General features: G+C 34.8%; 5 protein-coding genes across 5 annotated transcripts; 1 reads left to right on the top strand and 4 right to left on the bottom strand.

Annotated features, from left to right (window-relative positions):
- Window positions 1–868: 868 nt before the first annotated feature.
- LOC111278203 (polyphenol oxidase, chloroplastic-like) lies at window positions 869–3,062 on the bottom strand. The gene has a single exon (XM_022864766.2). It carries the CDS (start codon window positions 2,857–2,859, stop codon window positions 1,054–1,056), a length of 1,806 nt encoding a protein of 601 aa, XP_022720501.2. The 5' UTR covers window positions 2,860–3,062; the 3' UTR covers window positions 869–1,053.
- Window positions 3,063–6,466: 3,404 nt separating this feature from the next.
- LOC149517677 (polyphenol oxidase, chloroplastic-like) lies at window positions 6,467–8,451 on the bottom strand. The gene has a single exon (XM_089764941.1). The coding sequence runs from the start codon at window positions 8,407–8,409 to the stop codon at window positions 6,631–6,633; it is 1,779 nt and encodes a 592-aa protein (XP_089621067.1). The 5' UTR covers window positions 8,410–8,451; the 3' UTR covers window positions 6,467–6,630.
- A 500-nt stretch (window positions 8,452–8,951) lies between these two features.
- Window positions 8,952–11,850, top strand: LOC111278201 (uncharacterized). Its single transcript, XM_089764942.1, has 3 exons — window positions 8,952–9,999; window positions 11,152–11,351; window positions 11,479–11,850. Exons 2-3 carry the CDS (start codon window positions 11,263–11,265, stop codon window positions 11,729–11,731), a joined length of 342 nt encoding a protein of 113 aa, XP_089621068.1. The 5' UTR covers window positions 8,952–9,999; window positions 11,152–11,262; the 3' UTR covers window positions 11,732–11,850.
- A 1,279-nt stretch (window positions 11,851–13,129) lies between these two features.
- Window positions 13,130–15,508, bottom strand: LOC111278200 (uncharacterized). The gene has a single exon (XM_022864763.2). The coding sequence runs from the start codon at window positions 14,600–14,602 to the stop codon at window positions 13,673–13,675; it is 930 nt and encodes a 309-aa protein (XP_022720498.2). The 5' UTR covers window positions 14,603–15,508; the 3' UTR covers window positions 13,130–13,672.
- Window positions 15,509–18,699: 3,191 nt separating this feature from the next.
- On the bottom strand, window positions 18,700–25,303 carry LOC111278199 (uncharacterized). Its single transcript, XM_022864762.2, has 18 exons — window positions 24,960–25,303; window positions 24,664–24,783; window positions 24,464–24,586; window positions 24,294–24,356; window positions 23,817–23,924; window positions 23,212–23,289; window positions 22,931–23,023; window positions 22,684–22,770; window positions 22,011–22,112; window positions 21,803–21,922; window positions 21,617–21,679; window positions 20,874–21,013; window positions 20,615–20,696; window positions 20,443–20,501; window positions 20,299–20,344; window positions 19,855–19,946; window positions 19,698–19,767; window positions 18,700–19,158 (listed from the first exon to the last, which is right to left on the bottom strand). Exons 1-18 carry the CDS (start codon window positions 25,209–25,211, stop codon window positions 19,087–19,089), a joined length of 1,770 nt encoding a protein of 589 aa, XP_022720497.1. The 5' UTR covers window positions 25,212–25,303; the 3' UTR covers window positions 18,700–19,086.
- Window positions 25,304–26,484: the final 1,181 nt, after the last annotated feature.

Genomic DNA, 26,484 nt, shown 5'->3' with positions numbered 1-26,484 from the left:
TATTCCAGACTGAAAGAGACCAAATTTCAAGATAATTATATAACCTACTTTCTGACAAATTATTAAGAATGCAAGTCATTTTTTTTTAAATATCCAATTTTCCGGCCCTACCTACCCCTTTTTCTAATTTTCGAATTACAGTTGACCATTAGATGGAAGAAATTCATCACTCAAACAAACAAATCAACACAAATTAACATGCATAATAAGAAATTAGTTGACTGACAGATTGGAAACTGTTGATCAGCGACAAGATCCTAAAATTTCTGGTTTGGTAATTAAAATTTGCTGACAATATGATTTGGTATGAAAAGCCAAATAACAAGGAAGAACACTTGAATTAGGATTTATTTAAGAGTCTGATCCAGATGATAATTTAAAAAAATACATTTTATGATTGAATGAATCTTAGAATACTTATATATTTAAACTTTTTTTTAGTAAGAAAAAAATGAGGTAAATAGATTATTTATTTTTTTAGATTAAAATAAAATATGTCGTATCTGATAACTTAAAATAGATAATTGTAAATCATACATTCAAAATTATCCTATCTAAATCTTTATATATTTAAATATGTTGCAGGCTACTTGTCTCTTTTTTAATAAGCTATATATTTGAATCCTATGAATAAATTTTATCTATTTCTTTCTTATTTTCCCTAAGTGAGGTTTCCATCCTTCAATATTTTTTTATTGGAAAACAACTTAATTGAATCCAACGCTTTTAACGGTGATACATGCACCAGTTCTTCAATAGTTAATGTAGCATGCAACTTTTCAAGGAGAAAAGGTTGTTTACTTTTTAAAAATCATAATTAATTTAGGTATAGTTTCCTTATGAATTTAGTAATCTAGGGAGACAAGGAGAAAAAAAAAAAAAAAGAGATTTATCAAAATTTTCAATGACAAATCACAAGGAAAGAAACGCAACCATTTTCATTACAACCATTTTGCAAAACAAAATAAGATTGCAGAAGAAAATAGTGAAAGTTTCAATTTCAAACAAAACATTACAACCGAGAATTTTGTGGGGAAACATCAAATTAATTGATCAATCTCGGGAAAACTCAATCTTGATGCCACCAATCTTAACAAGACCACCGCCATATTTAGGCACCAAAGTGACCACCACACCATCATCATCCTCAGCATTCAATTCCTCCAACAAATCTGTTAAGCCCAACCTCAAAAATGTTTTCATTTTCTTTCCATGTTTATGTTTATGTGGCACATTGACAAAGCTCCCTGCAAACTCGGTGTTGTCGGGTCCGATCACGGTGTCATCCTCATCGTTAACGTACACATCAAATTTCACAAATTGGTCTCTGTCAAACTCAATGTTCTCGATCACCAACACTTCCTCTTCCTCTTCTTTTTCTTTTTTGCTCCTTGATTTCTTTGGCCTTGCAACCTCAAGGCTGACAACGTCGTTTAAAACCAGAGGGAATTGAACGTTGGTTAGAACTTTTTTCTTCGTCTCTGCTGCATGTGCAACCCCAAGAGCCCTTGCCACTTTACTGGCAAGCCTTCTAGGAGTTGGTTTCGTGTTTAACCATGGAATGTCAACCTTTTGATAACCATATCCCAACTTTCTATGGTCAAGGCAATCGCGGACTTTTACACGAACAAGATCTGCATTCTCATCATAGAAAAGAAATGCGGAATCAAGCCAGTCTGAGTCAGTGAAATCGGTTCGCTTCCCTCCCAGTGTCTTCCAAACCGACCACATCCGGTCCACATTGGAGTGATGAGCATAGAAAATGGGGTCTCTTCCAGCGGAATAGAAGTTCCCCATGTCTTCCAAATTAGGTTGTGTGTTGTCACCGCACCAAATGTGGACTGGTCCGTGAGGAATGTTCTCAAGTGCACCAGCTCCGGGGTCCGGTTCGTCGCCAGCACGATAAGCATGTCCTAGGAAAAGCTTCGCGGTCTTGCCATTAGACACCATTTGCCTGTACACGATTTTAAGGTTACTTGATATCTGATCCTTGGCTGATAAGTTTTCATCGGTGCCATTGTAATCAAGATCAAGGACAGTAGGTGGTTGGTGATTGGCATTGCGGAGCTTATCATAGAGTGGGGAGTTAGGGTTTGCATAAATGGCAGGCATTTGCATGCCAGCAGGAGAATCCCAGTTCCAAAATGGCATTGCAAAAGTTGGGTCATCAATCAACTTACCCAAGATTTTTTCAAAGAAATAAAGAAAATATCTATGGAATGGAAAGAAAAGCCATGAGTTATGAACTTGAAGATCAAGATCTGGAAACCCAACTTGGTGATAAGCCCCATCGCAGTAGGCACAATGAACATTTGCTTGTTGCATGAAGTTACGTGGATCATCAGCAGGAAGAGCTTTCATGAGCTCAAGGGCCCTGGAAAATTTAGCTAAGTAGGCGTCATCAACTAAATGAGCTGCAGGCCTGGTGCGTAATGGGGCATTTGAAGGAGGGAGCTTGAAATCTAAGATTTTCGTTGACGGTGGTGGGCAACAATTGACAGGTTTGGCGCCAGCAGGCAGGTCTGCTTTGCCACATTTGGTTAAATCCGGGGCAGCAATTGGAGCCGCAAATGCGAATGGGTCATTAAGGCTGGTTACACCATAAAGACCTCCAAGGCCAACGAGGACATCTCTCCTATCAAACTTGTTTATAGAAGATTCCCCAACATTTTTAGCACTAGGATTGGGGTTTTGCTCACCATTTGTGGCTTTGCATGAGACTGCTCTAGAGATGAATTTAGGTTTTCGCTTCCCAGCTATAGAAAGTTGGGATGTTTTTGGAAGGAAAGAAGAAGTAATGGAAGTGGAGGCACCGGTGGTGGTGGTGGTGGTGACGGATGGTGGTAGGAGAGAAGCCATAATTTGGTCTGATGGCACAATAGCTGTGATGAAAGATCAAGAGACTTCCATTGCTCTTATAACAAGTGAGATTGGACTTTTCTCCACATGCTAATGCATGTTACAGGTAATTGATAAAAATTAAAAACATTTACAAATGCACGCCACCGCCCACGAGGGGAAATAACCTAACTGGGAAGAAAAGATTATTAAATTTTATTGGAACGTTGAACTTCTAATACATGCCTGGCATTTTTCATTTTATATAGTTCAAAACTTATTACGCTAACTCGATCATTCTTTGAGCTTTAAATAATTTTGATTTTTTAATTATATAGGTATTTTTAATAGAAAAAAAAAACAAAATTTCATCATTTAATAAGTATATTTATTGATGAAATTTTGTATATAAATATTTTTTTATTAACTGTTTACATTTTTTTATATTTTTCATTGAATCCTTTCTATCGATTTATTTTCAATTATCTTTTTATTTGATCTATTCCAATAGAAAGCTTTAAGAAATTGATCTAATTAAGAAACCTTTTATCTAATTTCTACCTTTTATCATTTTGAGTATAATATAACATAAAAAATGCCTATTATGTTTACTGAAAAACTAAAGTAATTAATGGGTTGTTAATTAATTGTAAGTAATATAAAAATTTATCAACAATCGTGTAATTTATTGATAAAATATTATAAATTTTTTATTTTCATAACTAAAATTCAATCCGAACAATATAAAATATTTTTTAAAAAATATAAGTTCGTAAAGAAACTAAATTCACGGCGCAATTCAAAACAAAAAAAAAAAAATTATTTTCTCTCACTACTCTTATACGTATAATAATTAATAACAATTTGATGAGATCAGTTGAACCTTAATGCATGAGATTAGCTATACCTAATCCATTATTTAACAACCTCGGAAAATGTTAAATACATATTTTACTCTTAAAAGCAAATCTTTGTTTAAATTAGCATGTAAAAACAAGACATATAGGCTGGACTTGCTTGATCTTTCTTTTTTTTTTTTTAAATTGTATTGATTTTTTAAATATTATCAACAAATGTGTATCATGCTAGGCCACAACTTGATTCATATTAAACACAAACTTCTATATTTTTTTTCTTGAAGTAAGATATGGTTTCACTTCCAATTCCAATATATATATTTTTTTAAATAAAAAAAAATTTTCAAAATTTTAGAATTTTTTATATAAGAAGTCGTAATCTAATAATAAAAAAATAATATTTTTAATTAAAAATAATTATATGAATTAATTAAATTAATTTTATACTTTTAGACTCGTTTTTACGAGTTTTCTCCTATGTCTCCTTTCTATACTTGTATTATTTACTTTTTTACCCCCACCCAACTGATTTTTTTATAGTCATTTATTTTCTTTCATCAATTTCTTAACTTGTTTTTCCAAGCTAGTAGAATTTTTTGCTCTAAATGTAAACCGATGAACTTAAGACTTTATTTTTTTCTAATTATTTCTAGACCAATTGATGCTATTGTCCATCACCCCTAATCCTGTGGGCAGAAAATATTTTTATACAAGGGAAATTAATTGATGCAGAGTGAATTCAAATTTCAAACTAATTAATTTGGTCTACCAAAGCAATGTATGAAGACAAATCTCCATTCTTCCACATTTATCATTCCACCTAAGGGCCAGTCCTACATGAGCTAATGCAAACCTAAAATTTTATATACAGCTTGAAAATTTTGACAAAGAATTCTAAGTGAAACTCTTATAAATATACATTTCTTTTGAAATTGAAATTCTTATAGAGGAAGGTTCTTCGCAATTAATTTTAATTACTCACTAACAATAATGCACATTTATTACTTGTTTTGTCATTTTTTAAAATGTTTTTAAATTATTTTTTTTTAAAAAATTAATTCTTTTACGTTTTTATATTTTTGTTTACGTGTTGACATTAAATTCTTGGTGGTTCAATTTTATAAAAAATTAAATAAAAATTACACTAAAATCAAGACCTTTTTTAAAGTTCGTAAAAAATAAATGGAGATAAACAAAATGAGAAAGAAAAGAGGGAGTAGTGATAGTCCAAAAAAATTTAGTCAAATAATCAGACCCGGAAAAGTTGAAAAATGTAATAGACATTGGTAACACGCAATTAATAGCCTATAGGTCCAATTCTCGAATTCTTGAATTACTAAACCAACTCAATATTTAATTTAATTTATATTTTTTTGAAATGTATTTAATAGATAATTAAATATTTTTTAAATGTATCAAAAGGTCCAACATCGTCCACGTAGCTCAATCTTAAGATTTCCCTTACTTTTCGACTCATAACTCCAACTTCCTACTTGCCTTAAAAGTTAAGGATAACAATGGGTTAGATTAAAATAGATTTTTAGTTGTCTCGAATCTCATTTAATTTTATATTTATAAAATTAAAATTTAATTTAAAGCTTATTTTATTTTTTTATACTCGAACACAATCTAACTTGAACTACATAAATTGTATCTAATTCGATTCGAAATTAATAAAATATTATTTTTTAAATATAAAATATTATTTTTTAAAAAATAAATATATAATTATATAATTATATATAAATACAAAATTAAATAATTAGTTAAAAAATAATATATATATATATATGATCGGATCAAATTTATCTAAAACTTGATCTTAATTTTTTTTTATTATTATCTGATTTGATTCGACTCAAAATTTAATTTAAAAAAAATAATCTTATGAGATTGAATTGATTGAAACTCGTTACCCTTTATGTAGAGATTATGGGTTTTTTCATTTAACAAAATTTGATCTTTACCCCAGCCTTAAATCAAAAAAAAAAAAAAAAATGATCTTTAAAACTAGTTATAAGCATCAAATGGCGGAGAATCAATACCACTTGAAAACCGTCACATTTTCCTTTTTATTACAACGTGTTTAGTGTCATAGTTCGCATTTTTTCTGTATCAAGTGATAATTTTAGTTCTACCGAGATTGAATCTAACGGCTGAAATCTCGGTCCGTGATATTTAATACTTATCTCTTTCTTAAAGCTTCATGTCCAAGGTGATTGAAGGATAAGGAAAAGGATAAGTTGACAAGTTTGATTAGTTCTAAAATTTTCCACTTGTATTTCGTGGGAAGAATCATATTCAGCTTCCTTTAGCGAAAAAAATAAAAAATCCTTTCTGTCTCGATCTTAGTTTTGTCTCATTTTTCAAGTACGGCAAGTTGACATTTTCTCTTTAATTGGATGCAGGGGACAAACTTCCAAATGGAAACCACCACTGATCAGTTTTACAAAGCTATTCAAACTTCATAGTAGCATGCTTTTCTTGACCTTGATTACCTCTCAAGATATCGGTTTTCCATTACATTTATGTTTCATCACGTTAATTTTATGTAAAATACTGTTTGAAGACTTCTAAAAATGACGAGTTAACTTTGATTGTTGAAACGTGAAAGTTAGCTGAGTAGGATGAATTACCAAACTTGTTAAGTGATCGATCTCTCATTGTCTGTTCATATATTTCTTAATGTTGAATCAAGTAAATAATTGAGCATGACCTTTCTTATAACCATTAATACCATTTCAGTCTTAATAATTTAATAATAGAGCAGATGAAAATAAAAAATGAAGTCGATCATTGTCATTTATTTATACATTTATAGAACGATAGGGACAAATTAATCAACAGAAAAGAGAAGCCATTAACATTTTTCACTACAAATAACGAAGATTTCCAAAATCAAAAGCATCCGACATTATTTTCAGTGATTCATTTATTAATCTTGAATGAACTCAATCTTGATGCCGCCAATCTTGACATTATCCTTTCCGTATTTTGGCACCAAAGTCACCATAACACCTTCATCATCCTCAGCTCCCAAATCTTCCAACAAATCGGTTAGCCCCAACCTCAAGCATGTCTTAATTTTCTTCCCACCCTTGTGTTTGCGTGGGACATTTACAAAGCTGCCAGCAAATTCCGTGTTGTCGGGTCCAATTGTCATATCATCCTCGTCATTCACATATACATCAAATTTGGCAAATGAATCTCCCTCTAATTCAATTTGGTCTATCAATAAGATTTCCTCTTCCTCTTCCTTTTCCTTTTTACTCCTCGATTTCCTTGGCCTGGGAACATTAACACTCACGATCTTGTCTAAAACTATTGGGAATTGACTGCTAGATATTACATTTTTCTTATTCATTTCTGCTGCAAGTGCAATCCCTGGACCACCCTTTAATGCCACTTTCTTGCTTAGCTTTCTTGGAGTTGGCTTTGATTTTAGCCATGGAATATCAACATCTTGATAAACATATCCCAAGCTTCGGTTGTCAAGGCAATCACGAACTTTAACTCGAACAAGATTTGCATTCTCGTCGTAGAAAAGGAATGAGGAATTTAGCCAATCGGGGTCAGTGAAATCCTTTCGCTTCTTACCTAACGTCTTCCAAACGGTCCACATTCGATCTACGTTTGAGTGATGAGCGTAGAAAATGGGGTCTCTTGCTGCTGAGTAAAAAGTTCCCATGTCTTCTCTATTTGGTTGTGTGTCATCGCCGCACCATACGTGAACCGGTCCATGAGGAACGTTCTCAATCGAACCGAATCCTTGATAAGGTTCATCACCTGCTCGGAAGGGACCTCCTAGGAAGAGCCTGGAGGTCTTGCTATTAGATATCATCTGCCTATACATGATTCTGAGATTGCTCGTCAATTGATCTCTGTTTGTTGTACTTTCGTCAGTACCATTGTAATCAAGGTCAAGTAGTCTTGGCGGGTAGTGACCTAGGTTTCTAAGTTCATTGTAGAGAGGTGATTTAGTGTTTGCATACATGGCAGGCATTTGCATGCCAGCAGGAGAATCCCAATTCCAAAATGGCAAAGCAAAACTTGGGTCATCAATCAATTTTCCCAAAATTTTCTCAAAAAAATAGAGATAATATCTGTGGAATGGAAAGAAGAGCCATGAATTATGAACTTGAAGCTCAAGATCAGGAAATCCGACTTGGTCATAAGCCCCATCACAGTAAGCACAGTGAATATTTGCTTGTTGCGTGAAATTACGTGGATCGTTGGCAGGAAGAGCTTTCATAAGCTCAATGGCCCTGGAATATTTGGCCATGTAGGCATCGTCAACTAAATGTGCAGCAGGCCTAACGCGAAAAGGGGAATTGGAAGAAGGTGGTTTAAAATCTAAAATCTTTCTTGACACTGGTGGGCAACAATTGGTTGGATCCGCACCTTCAGGTAAATCTGCTTGGCTACATTTTTCCAACTGTGGGGCAGATATTGGGGCTGCCACTGCAAATGGGTCATGGCTAAGGCTAGCTGCACCATAAAGACCTCCAAGGCCAATGAGTACATCTCTTCTATCAAATTTGTAATTAGGATTTTGGTCATTCTTTGTGGCTTTGCATGATACTATATTGGGGATGAACTTAGGCTTTTGCTTTCTAGCTATGGAATGTTGGGATGGTTTTGGAAGGAATGGAGAGGTAATGGAAGTGGGAATGGTGCTACAGCTGGTGGATAATGGCGGGCAAAGGGAAGCCATAGTTTGGGTTTTGGGCACTGTTTCGATGAAGATCAAGAGACTTAGCATTACTTTTATAACAACTACTGCATTGGACTTTTCTGTCGGCAATAGGCTAATGCACTTGCAAATTTCATAGTTGACAAAGATAAGAAATGACAAATTAAAGGAGGACTATTCTTGTCGTATAAAATTTGAACCTCTCAAATATAAGGCTGAAATAATTCCTAGTTCATTGTTATCACTTATCTCATTATCAATAGTCGTATGATTTGTTAGTAAAATATTATATTCATTATTTCAATAATAAAAAATCAATTCATAACAACATTAAATAATTGAATAATAAAATAATATGAGATAACCTGAAATGGCTAACAAGAATTTTTTGGCTGAAATCTTGATAGAGGAGAGGAAGGTTCAACATATAAATTAATTTTAAATTTTAATTATTGTATACTGTAATCATTATGCATATATATAATTACTAATTACAAATTTAAAAAATTCTCAAGAAATTTAAGAGATAAGATACAATTTTTCTTTTTCTTTTTCTTTCTTTGTCTTTTTATGGAATAGAAAATCTCCGTTGCCATCGTTGGAACTTAGAATTGAACTAGTCGAATTGATGTGAGTGACTAGTCATAGTTATCAAATAGAAGACGACTCTTAATGGCCAACCGCTGCCAGGAAACTGAGGTTTGGGCTCTGCCGACTGCAAAACAGCCCACTAATTCACTCATACCTAAACTGACAAACATCCCAGCCCAGGCCCCACAATTCTTCACCTCCCAAATTCCGGTCCATTAGCTCAAACTGGATCAGCCCTTCCTTGATCTTGGTGGCTAGATGCACATGTCATCTCTCTGAGTTCCTGGGTTCGAGGGCTATCAAAAAATGAAAAAAAAGCTCAAACTGGATCAATCCTGGATTTGTTTCGAGATGAGAACACTGAGAAGATTGGCAAGTAAATGTTTCAGAGGCTAGGAATAAGAGAGAAACTGTTGATTATTGCTAACTTTGAAGAGCAGGAAACAAATGGATAATGGAAGAGTCCATAAATTCTTTATCAATTTATGACATTGTTAAGCTAAAACATAAAATAATATAAAACTTCAACTTGGGATCTTGCCAGGTTTCTCCATCCCAATGAAAAGATTGTCCCTCTCCTTTCTACTATTTGTTTTTTTCGGTGGATAAACACGGGGTCAAAATCAAATCATTAAACAAAATTCAAGCAATCAAGACTCCCAACTTACCCAAAAAGGAAAAAAAGTGTAAAAAGTGTAAAAACTAGTAAAAAACAAAGGTTTCAAGAACAAATGAAAACAGTTGTCGTTTCATAGGTACTTCTTGTTGCAAGAGAAAATCTCGGTTCATTGTTCAGTGTTAGATCCGTTTGCCTGATTATCGTTTCCTAAGCACTCTTTTCCTTACTTTTTTTTATCTCTATGCTTCCCTGGGTTATTACTTCTCGAGATATTTGTTTCTGCTTTATGGGTTTTTTTGTTTGTTTGAGCTATGGCTTCAACGTTGTTACTAGCTCTGGTTTTTGTGATTGATCTGATTGCTTTTGGACTTGCTGTTGCTGCTGAGGAAAGGAGAAGTACTGTGAGTTTTCTTCTCTTTATGTTTGCTAAATTGCCATTTTGTTTCTTTCCTTTTTTAGTATCCTCTTTGCTGTTTCAGTTTCGTTTCCTTGTTATGGCATGTCTTTTTTTTCTAACCTGCTTTGATATGCTAATTTCCAAAAGTTTGGTTAGCTTATTTTGTTTAAGATTGTATGAGTTGCGTTTTTTATTTCATGTTGAAAAGTTTAGGCTTTTTTCCTATTGTAACTGAAAAGTTGTCTTTTTGGCTCCCAGCTTTGTGAAAAACAAATATTTGCTACATGGTTCTTTGCTAGATCTAGAATGAATCTGCTTTAACCTATTGGTCACTTAGGCAAGATATTGCTACCAAATTCTTCATAGCGTGTGTTGAAGTTCCATTTTCAACAAGTGCACACTGAAAACTAAGCTAGAAATACATTTGGGTGCAAAGTGCAAACTATTTGACTAAAAATGGGTCGACAAGATTCAGTTATAAGTTTAGGGAGTCTTATATCTGAATTACCAAAGAGGGAAACTTTGTTTTGCTGCAGTTGTTGTGGGCAAGGTTGTTGGATACATGATAAAGGTATATCCAAGAAATATGTAGGAAAACACTAGAGGAAACAATGCTGAGAACATTATCTATCTTGCATATTATTTTAAATCATATGTTACTGCAATAATGGTTTAATTAGAACTTGAAGCTGAGGGCATGAAGGTACGCTTGCATTCTGTTAATGTCATGTGCATTGAAGAATTCTCAGTGTTGGTTTTCTTAATAGATGAGATTTGGGTAGGGTAACTGTTGGTGGTAAGTTCATAGGCTATCCTTCTTTCAACAACTGCAGAATGTTTGGTAAAGTTGCAATCGTGTATCTTACAAAGATATCATTGTATTCATGCATGTCGCTTATATTTGGATAAATAAGTGCCTCTTTTATTGGGTAATCTTTGATGATTAAATGTGCACGCTTTGTTTCCAGCGTTGCTTTCCTGCTGTTAAGAGAAATAGGATTTTATAAAAGGAAAAGGTATTAGTATTGCAGAGTTTCTTGTTTGAAGGAATAAATTCTAGAATCAATGAAGATTGAGTGTAGCAAGTTCCCAGTTTATATGGAAGAAACTGGTTTATTATAGGATAAGAAGGTATTCCATCATTCTTTGTTTGCAGGCCACCGTTGGCAATGATGGGAAAGAAAGCTATTGTATTTATGATAAGGATATCGCAACTGGCTAGGGTGTTAGTTCATTCATATTCCTTCTGCTTAGTCAGATATTAATAATGGTGGCAAGCCGATGCTTATGCTGTGGGAAGGCCATGAGACCAAGTGGATCTAGAGCATGGGCAATTGTCCTATTCATCACATGCTGGTATGTTTTTAGTTAATAATTTAAATGATCAAATCATCATCATTGCCAAGAAGTGTCTTTGAGCAACCTAGCCAACAATTGCCTTTTAATGCTATCATCTAAATGATGTGTTGCATTGGTATTTCAGGGTGTTCTTTTTCATTGGGGAGGTATGCTTGCTGGCAGGGTCAGTGCGGAATGCATATCACACAAAGTACAAGAATCTCTTAAATAATCCCCCATCTTGCGCAACATTGAGAAAGGGTGTCTTTGGGGCTGGGGCTGCATTTGTTTTCCTAACAGCCATAGTCTCTGAGCTTTACTATGTTAGTTACTCCAAGGCTAATGATGGGCAGGCAAGCTATGGCAGAGACACTGGAGTGAGGATGGGAAACCTATAGATGAGTATGGTCAGAGATGGTAATAAGAAATATCTAAATTGTAATTTAGTTAATTGACCATAGTGTTTTTGAGACAACTTGGGTGATAGCATGTATGATGGAGCATATATTTATCTTAACCATGGACATGGACTTGTGTGTATGATAGCTAGTTTGTGAACTGAACCTGCTTTGCATGAGTTGAGGCCTAAGTCCAGTAAAGTGAAACCTCGTCACAAGAATTGAGGCCCAAATCCTTTGTGATACTGATAGCTAGTTTCTTGAAAAATAGCCTAGAAGAAACAAAAGGAAAAGATCTCTAAAAAATCATCATCTGATCAAATTCCTAGAATGACAAGCTCTGATGTTAATCGTTCCTGTTTGTCTCATGAACAAGCTAGAATACCTCACACAAGTTCCATACCTTGATATACTAGCAGAAATGAACAAGCAATTAGAAGCAATGATATCATTCCGGAACTCCCAATTTCTCAGTTATTTTACAAGAAGAAAGTTGTTGGATTTGGTCATTGGTACTCTTAAGACTCTTTCACATTCTCATGACAGCCACTGGCCAACAGCTTCTCCAGTGTAGTTCAAGCTTCCATTCAAGTGTGATTCACGATTCTTGTTCAGAACCAAATTAAAGAATGTGACAATTAACTCATGCAAAACACATGTTAAATGGAGTGAATTAATAATAGCTGTTTCTTCGGGTGCCACTCCATGTCCCCACAAGCATTACATCCCTGCCAGGGGCAGAGCGGTATAAATTTTTCCCCGGTGTTTTAAGCTGTAAGACGTTCTTGAATTTCCTAGAAATGTTTCCAAGTTTTTGAGGGAACAAGTTAAATCAGTCTCTGCCCCTTTTTGTAACATCAGTCAGTTCAATCTTATCATTTCCATGGAAGCTATAATAAATTCAAACGGCCATATGATCAGATATTTGATGCATTTGTTACTCTATGAAACAACAAGCCTTCCACAATTAGAGTACAATTATTCAACCATTTTCATCATGAAATTTGTGCCCAAATAACTGAAAGGGCAAACCGATGAATCTTTTTAATAGAAGAAATGTGACAACTTAAGTAATCAAACCTTCATTGAACATAACTAAACTATTTGCTAAGCCCATAGATACACTCAATTTTAGGGAAGCTGATCGAATACAATAAAACAAATTATAAGACAAGCCTTGATAGTGTGGCCCCAATCTGCACATGCTCTGGATCTTAACTGAGAGGATGTGAACAGATCATATTGGAGCAAAGACTTTAATGCCTAATAAACTAAAAATAAATATCAATGAAATCTACAAGCACACAGTTAAGACCTGCCAGAAGAGAAAAATAAGAAAAAGCTAATGCATAAAAACTACTTTACAACCAGAATGCTGTCAGTACAAGGAAAAGAGAATAATTCTCAATAAGTGGTCATAAATTATGAAGAAACGAATGCATGTAAATATTACTAGTTTTCAGATATCCCAAAATATGCATATCCACAAGAATCTTCCATCACATCCAGTTTGCCCAGCATAGCTGGAAGAGACCCCATTTCTGAACTCTCCATATATGATATATTCCACCTCATCTCCCCCTTATTCCATTCATAAAACGAGGAACAAGCTCGACCTAACATACACATTCATATTCTTGCATTATATATAGGAGGTAGAGTACAAAATGTACACCTTCAGCCTGAAGATGAATCTGAAAAATGACAGCTTCTAACAGTCTACATCTCATTTTTAACAGTTACAAGTTGAAAAGGAAGACTATACATGGTAAAAAAAATCTAAGAAAGGGAAACAAAAATAACAAGAAAATGGGGATTCTTATAGCTAGAAACCGACAAATATTTTAAAGAGAGAAAAAAAAATTGAACCATCCTTCGTGAAATAGGAACACGCAAATCAAGAAAAGAGCTATAGACAATGGATATATGGTTAAAAGACCTTCATGGTTTGATCTCAGAATCATCCCATGGTATGTTGACATCATTACAGATAAGTGCATCAATATCATCCCAATTCCAGTAGTTTGACATGTCCATGCCACTGCTTGTAATAGGTACTTGCCATGGCTGTGAAAGAGTGCAACTTGTGGTGCGCATGACGATGCTGGTAATGGTTGGATCCTTCATTGTTTCTCCAGTGTAGTTATAGATTCTCGAAGATTGAAATGAGGTTGACATTGAAGATAGCGTTGTATCAAAAGAGCTTGAGCTTGAACTTGAAAATGGAAATTGTAAGCCATGAGTTTGAGGTAAAGACAGGGTTGAACCCAGGAACACGCCATTGCTTGTGCTGAAACTTTTGCTGTCCAAGTTGCTGCAATTGATAGAATTCTGTTGCAACAATGAAGATGGTGGACGACTCAGCGCATGAAATTGAATATTCAATATGTTCTTTTGATCATCAAGTGGAAGCTGAAGATCCTGCCTTTGTTGCTGCTGCTGAATTGCTGTGAAGCTATTGAGCCTATTGTTAACACCGGAGGTGGTTGAGCTATTGATTGCAGCACTGGCTGTGCTAGTGTTCTTTCCAGGGTTGGTGGCGGCTGTGTTGTTATTTGATGTCTTAAGCCGCTTGTTTTTGCGGCCTCCACCAACAGGAACATTGCGGAGAGTACCACCTTTTGTCCAGTGCCTTTTACAAGTCTTGCAGAAATGCCTAGGCTGTGACTTGTTATAGTTGTTGTAGTAACAGAACTTTGTGTTTGTAGAATCACACCTTGGACACTTCAGTGGCTCTAATTGCTGCTGCTGGTTTTGTGGACGTTGCCTCTTCATTGCTGAAACTTTTGGTAGCTCCAGAGTTTGAGCCTGCAACAAAGATTGGCTCCAGCCAAGACCATCACTAGAAACCTGTTTAGAACTCAATCCCATATCTCTATGTATACTTCAGATCAAACTCTTGACTACCGCAAGCAAGAGTGACGTGATGATTGATCAGGTCAAAACCCAATCAAATTCTAGCCTTTGGATCGAGGTGAGAGAAGAGAGATCAACCTGACGAAAAGCAGGATAAGCCAAACAGCTTGATATTGTAGCTTGTTAATTGCAAGAAAATTCCCTGGAAGGTGATGAGAAGTGAGCATGCTTTGAGCCTTCCTATCTGTAATCTAAGCTATTTTATATGCCAACCTACTAACAATATATTAATAACAAAAATTATTTGAATGGCAAGAAAGCTTTGCTAGAAAAATAAGGGGTGGAGATTCATTCAATTTTCTCTTTTACTTGAGCTACCAAGATTGGCAGATTCTTTCAACTTTGCTAAACAATTAATCTGATATTTATAGAAGAAGCATTAATTGTCTTGCCTCTCCAAAGAACTTTATAGTGCAAAAAAATGAAGATATAGGAGAGATCAAAGAGGAGGGATGAGAAGATAGAATTCCTTATCCCTGAAGGTGAAGGTGGGTTGGTGACTCGTGGAATTACCTGGACCGTCGATAGTGGAGTAATTGGTTGGGCTGTAAAGAGAGAACGTAGAGCTCATGCTATACTATAGCAAGTAAGCCTGACGGATATAACGTTGCATGTCATCATCATGGGCCTATGCACATGTGATTACATGTTACAAATTAGTCCTGGGAGATCAATGCTACTCATGCACGTGTGGGCTCTCCCATATGTGTGAAATAGTCGCTCGAAGTTGGGTCTACAAACGCTAAATTATTGCTACCAAGAGCAGCCACGATCTATGGCCGCAATCCTTTCTGATCTTTTCCAAAGAAAATGATGTAGAAATCTGATGCTATTGCTATATACATACATATACATGTATGCTTGCTGTGATCCATTTTGTGTCAAACTACCAGCGATGAAATTGACGTTTGTTGCTTTCTTCTAACATGGCAGAAGAAGCAAAGAAATCTAAAATAAATCACTCATTTCATTTCTGTTCGGCAGATAATGAACACACCAAGTGGGAAAATCATCAAATAGAGACAATTGCACAAAGATCAGAATCTTATCCATGGGTTTTCTGTGAATTGTAACAAGTGTTAGGGCAACCACACCTCAAGAATAATAGGGTTCCTCTAATATGCAAACAGAGAAACAGCCTCTAATATATAACGCATCTCCATTTCAGTAAATACAAGATTTGATTCTGTCTATGAATATAAGCAACATATAAGAAAGAAAACCAGTTTATTTTTGTCTGATAGTTAATGAGAGAATCAAAATAAAATTGTATCATTACATGGGAATTTCATCAATGATTCGAATAAATTTGACATGGTAAAAGTTCATAGCTAGCCTCCATGAAATAATGATTCCTGCAAGTCGGCCGTCGCACAAAATTGGACCATGAAAGCCATGTGCAAATAATTAAGCCACTAGTGAAGGATAATTAAGCCACTAGTGAAGGATAATTAAGTTTGATTTTAGACAATTTCAGATTCTTTCTTACATGTTTATCTAAGGGAATGTGAATGGAAACCAAACTTTGGTCGGTTGGCTAGGTAAAGTTGATTGTGTGGCCATTTTCAACACTTTCAAAAGGATAAAACAGACTGTCTGTCGCTCAATTTAGAAAGCAACTAAGCAAGTTTAGCATCAAATTACTAATTTAATAACAAGAGTCCAACTTGTACACCTGAGAGGTTAATAGCTGATCATCATACCACTTTTGGTACTTCACATTAAAAATTGTTTCCAATCTGATCAAACGAAGAGCACGACATATAAACAAAATAGCCGCTGCAGCCCATTTTTATAGTATCATTAACACTAGTGATTAGTTAGAACATCATGGATGATGGGGCCTCCCTGCTGGACCACTAGAGCAATTGTTGAAATCTTGGTTGGGAAATGTGTTCAAAGGTCGGTGCAAATTTGTTGAGAATTGAATTCACTTGGAATATTGACTGGAAAAAAGAAATGGAAATTAACAAGACGCTGAAGCATGATGGATCAGTGACCCATCAGCTGCCGTGTTAATCATGAAGAGTGAAGTTCAACACGTAGCCTTAAGGGCCAATTTGAACCCCCATGATTTTTTTGGTCATCGTGTTGTCCAATATCAAGAAACATTTTGTTTGATGAAAATGCATGAATCATCAATAACCCTGTTTGTATAAATCTTTTCTTGATCTCTTTCCAAACGTTTCTGTTGTCATTTTCACTATCTTAGCCCTCTTTTGAATTTGGTCTCTCTTGGTTCTTATGATCAAAGCCTAAATCTGAATAGATGTTTTTGTTTTGTTTTTGTTTTTTATTCTTGCATTTATTTCATGCATGCCAGGCCACAACAAAATTTGACAAGGACATGGTTTGTTGGCAAAAAAATTAGTCAAAAGAACCTGTCCACTGTCCACATTAAGAAAACTTTGAGCCAGTTTTCATACATATGATAACTCTAGGATCCCTGGAAGAGCACAGCCTAAAAGGGAAACCAAAAGTGACGAATTTCCATTCATAAATAAAATAGGCAATACGAGTTCTGTTTCTTTGTTTCTGAACAAGCGGAAAATTGCAGAGAAACCACTTCCTGAGAACGTTTTTGCCTACTATTTGTCTAGAGATTGAAACTTGGAAATCACATTAATCCCAAACTCGACCAATTTAAGAACTGACAGAAGACTACATGCCAAGCTGACCAGTTTGACATTACGATAAGATTTTGTTCACTGATGGGATCCAAGGGCCCCAATTTTCTGCGCTTGGGCGGCAAAAAGGACCAAATTCAAACTCCAAGCTGTCTAATCGATGTTTGGCAACATGTTAATCGATAATTTAAACAATCTAACAAGATTAAAGAGTCAAAGCTGAACAGTTTATTAAACTTGGTTCAGACTCCTAATATTAACTAGAACAGTTTATACAGATGATGGTTCAGGCATCAGACATTTGAGATGACCTCTTGGGACCATTATTGAACGATTGCTTGCCTGAATTAAAGGGTTAATTTTGACTAACATAATCAGTAGGCGACATTTATCATGATTAAAAGCCTTCTTTTCTTGGATATATATATATGTATATATATATATATATATATATATACACAGGCATCTGATAAAATTGAAACAATAATGAATCAGCTTGAACGTGACCTCAAAGGAAAAGTAGAAGTTTTTTTTTTTCTTTTTGAGCGTACCCAATTTCAAACCAACAATCCATTCATGTAAAAACCAATCAGCTAGTCACCGTTTCGAGATGTTGTTGGTGCTTGGTCAACGTGGATTAGGTCTACTAGAGAGTAATGAAGAAGCAAGGGATTTATATATAAAAAAAAGAAAGGTGTTGTCATTTGTCATTCTGCGGCAGCGACGGTTGGCTGAATAAAAAGAAAGTGTCACGCTCAAATTGTAAATATTATATTAAAACACTACTTGCCTATTTGGATTCCTGTTAATAGAATCAACCTCAAGAGATCAGTAGAGTCAAGGTAGGCTTTGAAAGCGCCACTCATCCATTACCACTCAAAGCTATGAGGGCCCCAATCTCTACTAATATTCAAATTTCAATTTGCATGATGAAGTTAGTTTGTGGTCAGAACTAAATATTCTTCCATGTAATTGTCAAAATATAGGGTTCGTTTCATCAAAAACAAATATATATATATATATATATATATATATATAGGGTTCGTATTTCTTGTGAGGGCATGAGCATATGCAAGACTAGAAGGTCAAGTGATGGCTGAGCGGCAAACCAACAAAATTATTCATTTATGCTATCAATCGAAAAATTATACCATTGTGACATAAGGAGAACAAAAAAACAAAATATACGAAGTAGAAAGACCCATGGTTGATATTGAAATGAAGTTATGAAAACAAAAAATCATCCATAAATTTGACGTTACTTCCATCCATTTCTCATTTGTTTTTTCTAACGAATTCCTAACCTTTATCCTTTCTTGTGTTGATCTCCTTTCAATAGCCACAAAAAAATAATTAAGATTTGAACTTTAGTTTTTCTTTGATTAACTTTTAATATCTATTAGTTCACTTGTAACATGATAGAAATTCAAAATATAAATAGAAATTTGGCATTGAATCTTCCAATGCAAGTGCAGTCAAACGCCTTCAGCGTTCTAGGATAATCAGGTTTCATTCCACCGATTACAACTCCTAGCGTCGCGTTGGGAGCAATAATAAAGTGTTGTGCTAGTGGGGGAGGAAATGAGATAATTATTATAGGTATACAATATAACTGATTTTTTTATATTATATTATAGAACGCAACGCCACCACATCATACAGCATACATTTGAAGGGAAAAACGAAGATCAGCTTGAGAAACAGAAGTAAAGGAACTATGGATTCTAAGCGGAGAATGCAAATCGGCCCAATAACATGGATAATCCAAAGCAGCTTCTTCTCCTAACAGCAGGAACAAAAGTCTTGGCCTCCTTAGAATTTGAAATCTTTTTTCTTCGATTTCCCCTCTTTCTCCTGCATCTTGCGCTTCCTTTTCTTCTCATTCTGCGTCAAATTCATCTCATCATTACCAACCATAAACAAACAAGGAATCACCAACCAATTGTGTGCCTAAGATCGATCATATATATCCAAGCATAAAAGATCCATTACATGATTTACATCCAAAGTTTAAAAAATCCAAACTTGACCCAAATCAACCCTGATATTATTAGTATTTTAAGAAAGTTCTTCAGTTTCAGATAGTTCTTGGAAAGTAATGTTGAAAATATTCTGCTAATTTTAATAACAAAAACATCATATATCATTCTCAGGCATGCAAGCAATTGTTTTAAACGACCTAAAAAAATTTCAGGTAGGCCTAACTATCCGACGGAGTCAAACAGAAAGGCCTTTTAAGAGATCAGAGATGAAATATGACTGAGAGGGTTGCAAATAGTTTGTGCATTCAACCTTGATTTGATTGTAGCTAATTTTAAAAACAATATCATATTTAATGCAGGCCTTTATTCTTTCAATTTTAGCTTTTTGAGGCATTTAGAAGCCCACGCAATATTTCATCTAAAAGCATCGCTAAGGCTTACCTCAGCCACCATATCACTAAAGTCCTCACGCTGACTTCGTAGCTTCTCCTCCTCTCTAGCTTCTTCATACCTGTGAAATCAACTGATGTGAGTAAAGTATATTTAACTTCAGAACTAAATATACTTAGATGGTTAACGTTATAAGAGTCCGGCTTACTTTGCAGGCAACACATTGTCCATAGCTTCCAACTCTTCTGGCTGTAGACTGACTTCCACCCTGTCAGATTTTTGACCCTTGAGAAGATCAACCTGCAAAAAGAGAAAGAAAATTTATAATCACAGGTCAAATCATGACAAATAACCAATTTAGTCACAATGATTTCAACAACTTCAGGCTAAATACAATATCTGATTTAGGCATTTAATAGCATGCCAATTACCAAAGGGCTTGGGAGTTCAAAACCCCCTTACCAGTGCTAGCTTATCTCCAAGTCATGCCTCAATACTCCAGCAAATGTCAAGAAGAGTTGCACAAGAGAAAATATTACATAACAATGTTTGTAAATGGCCCAAAAGTTCCCAAACAAGATAAAATGTGACAAAGTAGCGAACTCAGGAAGGAAACAATTTCAACATCAAAAAATAATGTCATCTCTCTTACCCTTTTGGCTGCCGACTTGTCTTGGGTGCCAGTGTTAACCACATACCTGTATGTAAAAAACAAGTTTCACAACATCATTCAAAGATTTGAAGCTATATGAACCAAAATTTAAAAAAAAAAAAAAACAACAAAGCAGATTCTTACGTGTGTGTTGTACCAAGTAAAGTCCCAGGGGCAATCCTCTCTTCTTTTTCTTCAAGTACCTTCAAAGAAACAAGACAAACAAGAAGCATTGAGAAGAAAATATCATGAACATATACAGGTGATATGAATACAGAAGTAGGGGAGACTGCAAAGCTTCAAATATAATACTCACTTGGTAAAGAGGCCTCTCAGGTTCCTTTCTCTGCTGTTTACGAAGGTCAATGACATCAGGTGTCTCAACACCAGTAGGAGTACTGAAGTCAAACGGGAGAAAAAGTAATCAATAAAATATTTTCCACTCCACATACAACATAGGACAATCATAATGGCTATTTATCAAAACCAAACCGAAAAAGCACCCGGCCTGATAATTTTGGGCAGTACAACAGATTACAACTCTAAAAAGAAATAAAACACTGGAAGGATGGTACCTTGAAAGGCTATCAACAGATTGAATTCCATCCTCTAACTCCTCTTCATCGATCTGCTCTTCCTCCTCCTCCTCCTCTTCTTCCTCTTCTTCCTCTTCCTCCAAATCACCCCAGTGCTTTGACTTATCAACAGGCTCCTCCTGGATTTTACCATGTGATACAAAAAGCACATATTGTGAAATTAACTCATAGGCTCAAGATAATGAAATTTTAATCCAAAACATTGAAGCTATTAATACTAATCTTCATTTCGATACCAAATGCCACCTATAACCAAGAACATCATACACAAATGAAAATTTAATCCAAAAACATTGAAGCTATTGGTACTTAACACTAACTCTCCTTATACAAATGGCACCTGCAGCCAAGTACATCATCTACACCCAGACCAAGTTTGGATTAATGCTTCTAGTAGGATATTATCCAGTAAATTCCAACTGGCTCAAAGATTTTGACAAAAGTTTACACATTGCCATGGAGAACACTATTACAATCTAAATTAAGCTGTTCTACCCTAGAGAGAGAAAAGAATGATGGGGTATTTTTGTGGGTCCTTTGATGTTAAGACACTACTTCACCCTTATTAATTTGTTCTTTTACTTTGGTCAATTTTTATCATATGAAGGCCAATAAAATACAATGAACAAAACACTCGCTAAAAGCCCTAGAGTTAACATATTAGTCAAAAGCACTAAAATTGAATATCCAAAATACAAACTTCATAAAAATCTTGGAAGTACCTCATAGTTGGGTTGGTCTTGCTGCTGAACTCCAAAAACGTCTCCATACAAAGGTCTTCCATACTATTGACGATAAGTAAGAAAAAGCAAGAATGTTAGACAAAGAGATTTAAAAGATTACCTCATCTAAAGATAGCTTTCAAGCTTACTAGAACACAGATAACACAGAACTTTTAAGACGCTTACCTCATCTACAGGAGGTTTGCCCCAGCCACCAGGGTGATAACCAAAACTTGCTCCAAGAGGGATGGGTGCATTTAGCCCTGGTATTTTCAAATGTGGGTAGGATGGTGGGGGACCATACCTCTGAAATGAAAAATTGTCGGTTAAAACAATACCAACAATACTGAGACGTTGGATGCAAAAATAAACTCAGGATATTAACCATACTTACCTGCATATTGATAAGCCATGGGGGTGGAGCACCCTCTGGCATACCAAGAGCTTCTTTAAGTTCGTGTGATAAAGAGCCTGGCTTCATCTCCCTCAGCTTTACCTGTATTCCAAACAAACAATATTAAATAAAAACAATGAAAAAATCTACTAAGACATGTATCATCAGACATTCATTTTTTCATTCAAGATTACCAGCCAAACAACAAAACACCATGGCAACCAGAAGGCCATTGAGTTCAAACAAGATTAAATAGCTATAGAAGACTACATACAAATATAAAAGTTTGATCTCTCATGCACTTAATCTGCAAAAATCTCAAGCCATAATAAGTCTGCTGTGAAGTCCGGTTTCTATAACCCAACAAAAGGATCAAGGTTTTATGAAACAAAATTTCCTCGTTTCACTGGTTTAAATTAAGCCAGACTATATCAATTGCTTGCATTTTGCAGTTAACAAAAACACCACCCTGTCCTCTTTAGGACCTGGCATATAATCCTATCATCTGCAAAATTTATCGTACATTGCTATCCTATAATGTCCCTATAATCTTAACAATTCCACTTACAGGCTTAAGTTGTATAATTGCATATCAATTTAAAATCAATTGACAAATGCATAGATGAAGTACAAGAGGCAGCATAATATCCATTTAGATATAGCAGAAGAGTACCTCAAATTCTTTCCCTTCATGATAGAGATCCCCGTGAGTTGTCAGCTTCGGCTTTGTCTGATATTTAAAGAATGCATCATGGAGAACCTAAAAGACAGAAGCCAGAATATCATTACCTAAAAGAGCAAGACAATATCATTTCAGGAAGGAATAACATGACTAAAAGTAACCTTCCATGACAACTAAAAATGGGTTGAAACAAAATTCAAATATCCAAAAAAAAACAAACATGAAGAAACTAAGAAACCTGATAGTCGATATCCATTTTCCCCATCTTTGGCTGCATACGTTCACGTTGCTTTTGTTTCAACTTCTTACTGTCCTCTTTTTCAATGTAAGCCTGAATGAGAAAAAGAGAACACAAGTGAATTATTGAGTTCAAATCAAGAATGTCATTATCCATTCAAAATTTATAAGTTATTTTAAAGAAAGGTATAGTTTTCGGAAAGGGCATCTTCAAAGATGATTTTCTTGACATAAATCAGAGGACACTCCACACAATTTGCTATTGTAATGAATTAGATTTACCTGTCTAATTTTCTCAATTCCTGTCGCGGCAATGAAATCAGGAAGCTGAAAAGGTTGCTTCTCAATACCACGCTTTCCCTGCAGAAAAGATCCAAAAGTTGATGAGATACCAGTAGTTAACAACGCCAAAAAATAATGATAATAAAATAATTGGGAATCTTCAGCATCCAACTCAGGGCACTATAAATAAATAAATAAATCTTAGATGGATCTAGCCCGAGCATTTAGCACAATGGAAAGGCATCTGGAAATCCAAAACAGATTAATTAGCACCTTAACAATGAAAAAATAGCCCCCCACATCTAGAACGCAAAGTTATGATATGGTACCAGAAAACCTCATAAATATCTATATCCCAACCCCAAAAACAGTCATATCTAAAGAGAAACCAATCAACAGTCCTCTTTTCAAAACACCTACAAGTCCAGGCTCCAGGGTTGTCACAGCCGTTCCCCTGCAAGAAGCACATATATACATATAAGAGAAACCTTATCGACTTGATCTTCCCTCACCCACTTCCCAAAATCACTCATCATGATTATGCCTACCAACCATGCACACATATTTGACCCATATTAATCGTTATGGTAACCAGAATTACTAACCTGCAAATATTTCCTTTTCTGACACCAATGCCTTGGCACAGGAACAGTATTTCGATATGCCTTCAAAAATACCAGCAACTTAGGGTCTGCAGCAGTTGCATCCCAGACCTGAAAAATAAACACAACTATCATGAACTATTGAATTATAAATACAGGAAAAATAGAAGTTATTTTTTCAAAGAGTTGCAGTATTCTAACAGCATTCCAGGACAAAATACATAACAAAAATGAATAAAAGAAAAGAAGTTACTAGCCACGACAAAAAAATTAAAAAAGGAAAGATTTCTTCATTTCAAAATAAAAAATTCAAAAACTCATAGCTCTCAAGAGATTTTCTAAGTCAAAATTGGGCTATAAAATTTTTTAACACTGGTTTAAAAACAAACTAGATAGGTTTGTCAAATGAACATAAGGAGAAGCAAATATCAACAGCTACAAACGCATAAAGATAAAAAAAAAAATCCAAATAAACAGTACCTCTACAACATCAGGCCTTGAGCAAATCTGCTTCAGTTCAGCAATTTTCATCCGCCTTTGAAGCTATCAATAACAACAATAAGTGTTTCACTTTTTAGTCTAAACAAAACCAACGGAATATGACCAATAACAAAGTATATTACAAAATATAAGGAGAAAAACAAAAAAACCTTCTTCTTCTTATTCGATATGCCTTTCTCTTTCTGTGGATTATCTTGTTCTTCCTCTTCTAAATCAGAATCCACCTTCTTCGAGTCTGCATCTTGAGCAGACTCGTCCTTCTTATCTGTCTCCTGTATAAGTAGAATCACTAATAAGGATATTCAAAAAATAATAATATCCATAATATCCAACCAAATTTTCATTTTACCTCAGAACCAGCAGTTTCCCAGAAGCTGAATTTTTCAAAAACCTTCCTAAATTCCTCATCAATACCATCATCTAACTCAGCTTTTTCAGGAACATATTCAACCACAACTTGATCCGTAACCTGTAGTGTCAAACGAAAAAGGAAATGCTATTTCAGCTAAAGATAATCGAAAATCCTTAAATCACTGTCAAAATTGCATATAAAACCTGTATTGCATATACAAGACAAGCAGATAATAAATGAAACCATCGATATTCACTAAAACCCTAGAAATCTAAAGAGAGAAAACGGTTTACCTTCTGGTGATCCGAGTTCTCCGTCGTTTCATCTTCGCCAGCGTCGCTGTCACCGGCTTCGGAAACACTAACGGCGTCATTTTCTATCTGAAAGGCCTTATTGTTCTTCTTCTGCTTGCGCCTGCGACGGCGTCGTTCGCTCTCACGGGACTTCTTGGAGGTCGCGGAGTGGTTAGAGTTAAAGTTTTTCTTATTCAGATCTCCGTTGGAAACAACCGCACCGTTTTGGTGCGAGAGTATGTCGGCGGTCATATCTCCTCGCTCAATCTGGTGAACTAACGGGGAAGGGATTTGAAAGAGAGTGGGAAAGGGGTAAGATGGCAGCGAGGCAAAAATGTGTGGGCGGTTACCGGATACGATTGCGCGTGAGAAAAGCTAGGCTGTGATGGAAACTGGGCTTTCAGTGGGCTTTTTTAATAGGCCTAGTTTTTATAAAGTAAATCTTCATGTGACAAAGGCCCAATTTTCTCTCGTTACAAAGCCCACTATATTTATATATAAAAGCGCCATCATCACATTCAAAGTTTTAAACATCTTTTTTATCTGCAAGATTGGAAGATTTTTTTTATTATGTGTTATTAGTTTTTATTATGTATTTTTTTGTTATGTGTTTTTTTTTTTATTTGTTAGTACTTTAGGTTATATGTTAGTAATTTTTTTTACGTATTATTTCTTTTATTATGTATTTCTCCTTTTATCTTATTTTTTTGTCTATCTTTTTTTTGGAATGTTTCTAAAATTATGTTTGATTTTTTTAACATATAATACTCTTTTTTATATTTTAAAATAATTTTTTATAAATTTTTATTTTTTAAAATTAAAAATTATAAAATTTTAATTTAAAAAATTAAATTTTAATATTAAATACATTAAAACCTTTTTTACATTCTATAAAAATCAATACATAACAAATATTTTAAAAAATTTTAAGTAGGAGAAAATATTATTTTTTATTATATATTATTACATTTTTTTTATTTGTTATTCGTTAGCACTTTGTGATATGTGTAATTAATTTTCTTATGTATTATTGATTTTATTTTATGTTATGAGATCAAACAGAGTAATCAAAATTATAAATTTTATTGAATTTTGAATAAAATGAATTCAAATAATTTAATTTTTAATTCAAGACACAGAAAGCTATAAAAACAAAAAATTAGGTCAAATTACACCCGGGTGCACCGAATCAAAACTCACCGACTCCATCCGTTCGCCGGTGGGGTCTACTCGATCTAATCTGACGTACTTCTACACTTCTCTTATTTGGTTAAAATCGAAGAACACATGTGCAAGTAACTGACGTGGCATCTTATGATTGGAAACAAAACATAGCGTAGACAACGGGTCCCATCACCCTCGTAACTTCGCTTTATCGTGTCGGAACGTTAGTTTTGGGTGTTTCCTTAAATACGAAAAAAAAAAACCACATTCACATTCCATGCAATAAAATGTGCCAAATCTGCATTTTCTTTATTTCAAAACAAAAGCAAAAATTTTTCTGTCTTCTCTCTTCCTTTTTCTT

Source organism: Durio zibethinus, chromosome 8 (genome assembly GCF_047325235.1).
Source record: "Durio zibethinus cultivar Kanyao isolate XHJ-2024 chromosome 8, ASM4732523v1, whole genome shotgun sequence".
NCBI lineage: Eukaryota > Viridiplantae > Streptophyta > Magnoliopsida > Malvales > Malvaceae > Durio > Durio zibethinus.
The sequence above is the reverse complement of the archived record's forward strand: the minus strand, read 5'-3'. Positions and strand labels throughout refer to the sequence as shown.

Bases quoted from the DNA above. Each gene is read 5' to 3' on its own strand.
- LOC111278203 (XM_022864766.2), bottom strand. From the start codon at position 2,859: ATGGCTTCTCTCCTACCACCATCCGTCACCACCACCACCACCACCGGT.
- LOC111278201 (XM_089764942.1), top strand. From the start codon at position 11,263: ATGGTGGCAAGCCGATGCTTATGCTGTGGGAAGGCCATGAGACCAAGT. The intron at 11,352-11,478 runs GTATGTTTTTAG...TTGGTATTTCAG, and splicing joins GTCCTATTCATCACATGCTG to GGTGTTCTTTTTCATTGGGG.
- LOC111278199 (XM_022864762.2), bottom strand. From the start codon at position 25,211: ATGACCGCCGACATACTCTCGCACCAAAACGGTGCGGTTGTTTCCAAC. The intron at 24,587-24,663 runs GTAAAATGAAAA...CTACTTATACAG, and splicing joins GGGAAACTGCTGGTTCTGAG to GAGACAGATAAGAAGGACGA. The intron at 21,680-21,802 runs GTAAGCGTCTTA...TATCGTCAATAG, and splicing joins GCAAACCTCCTGTAGATGAG to TATGGAAGACCTTTGTATGG.
- LOC149517677 (XM_089764941.1), bottom strand. From the start codon at position 8,409: ATGGCTTCCCTTTGCCCGCCATTATCCACCAGCTGTAGCACCATTCCC.
- LOC111278200 (XM_022864763.2), bottom strand. From the start codon at position 14,602: ATGGGATTGAGTTCTAAACAGGTTTCTAGTGATGGTCTTGGCTGGAGC.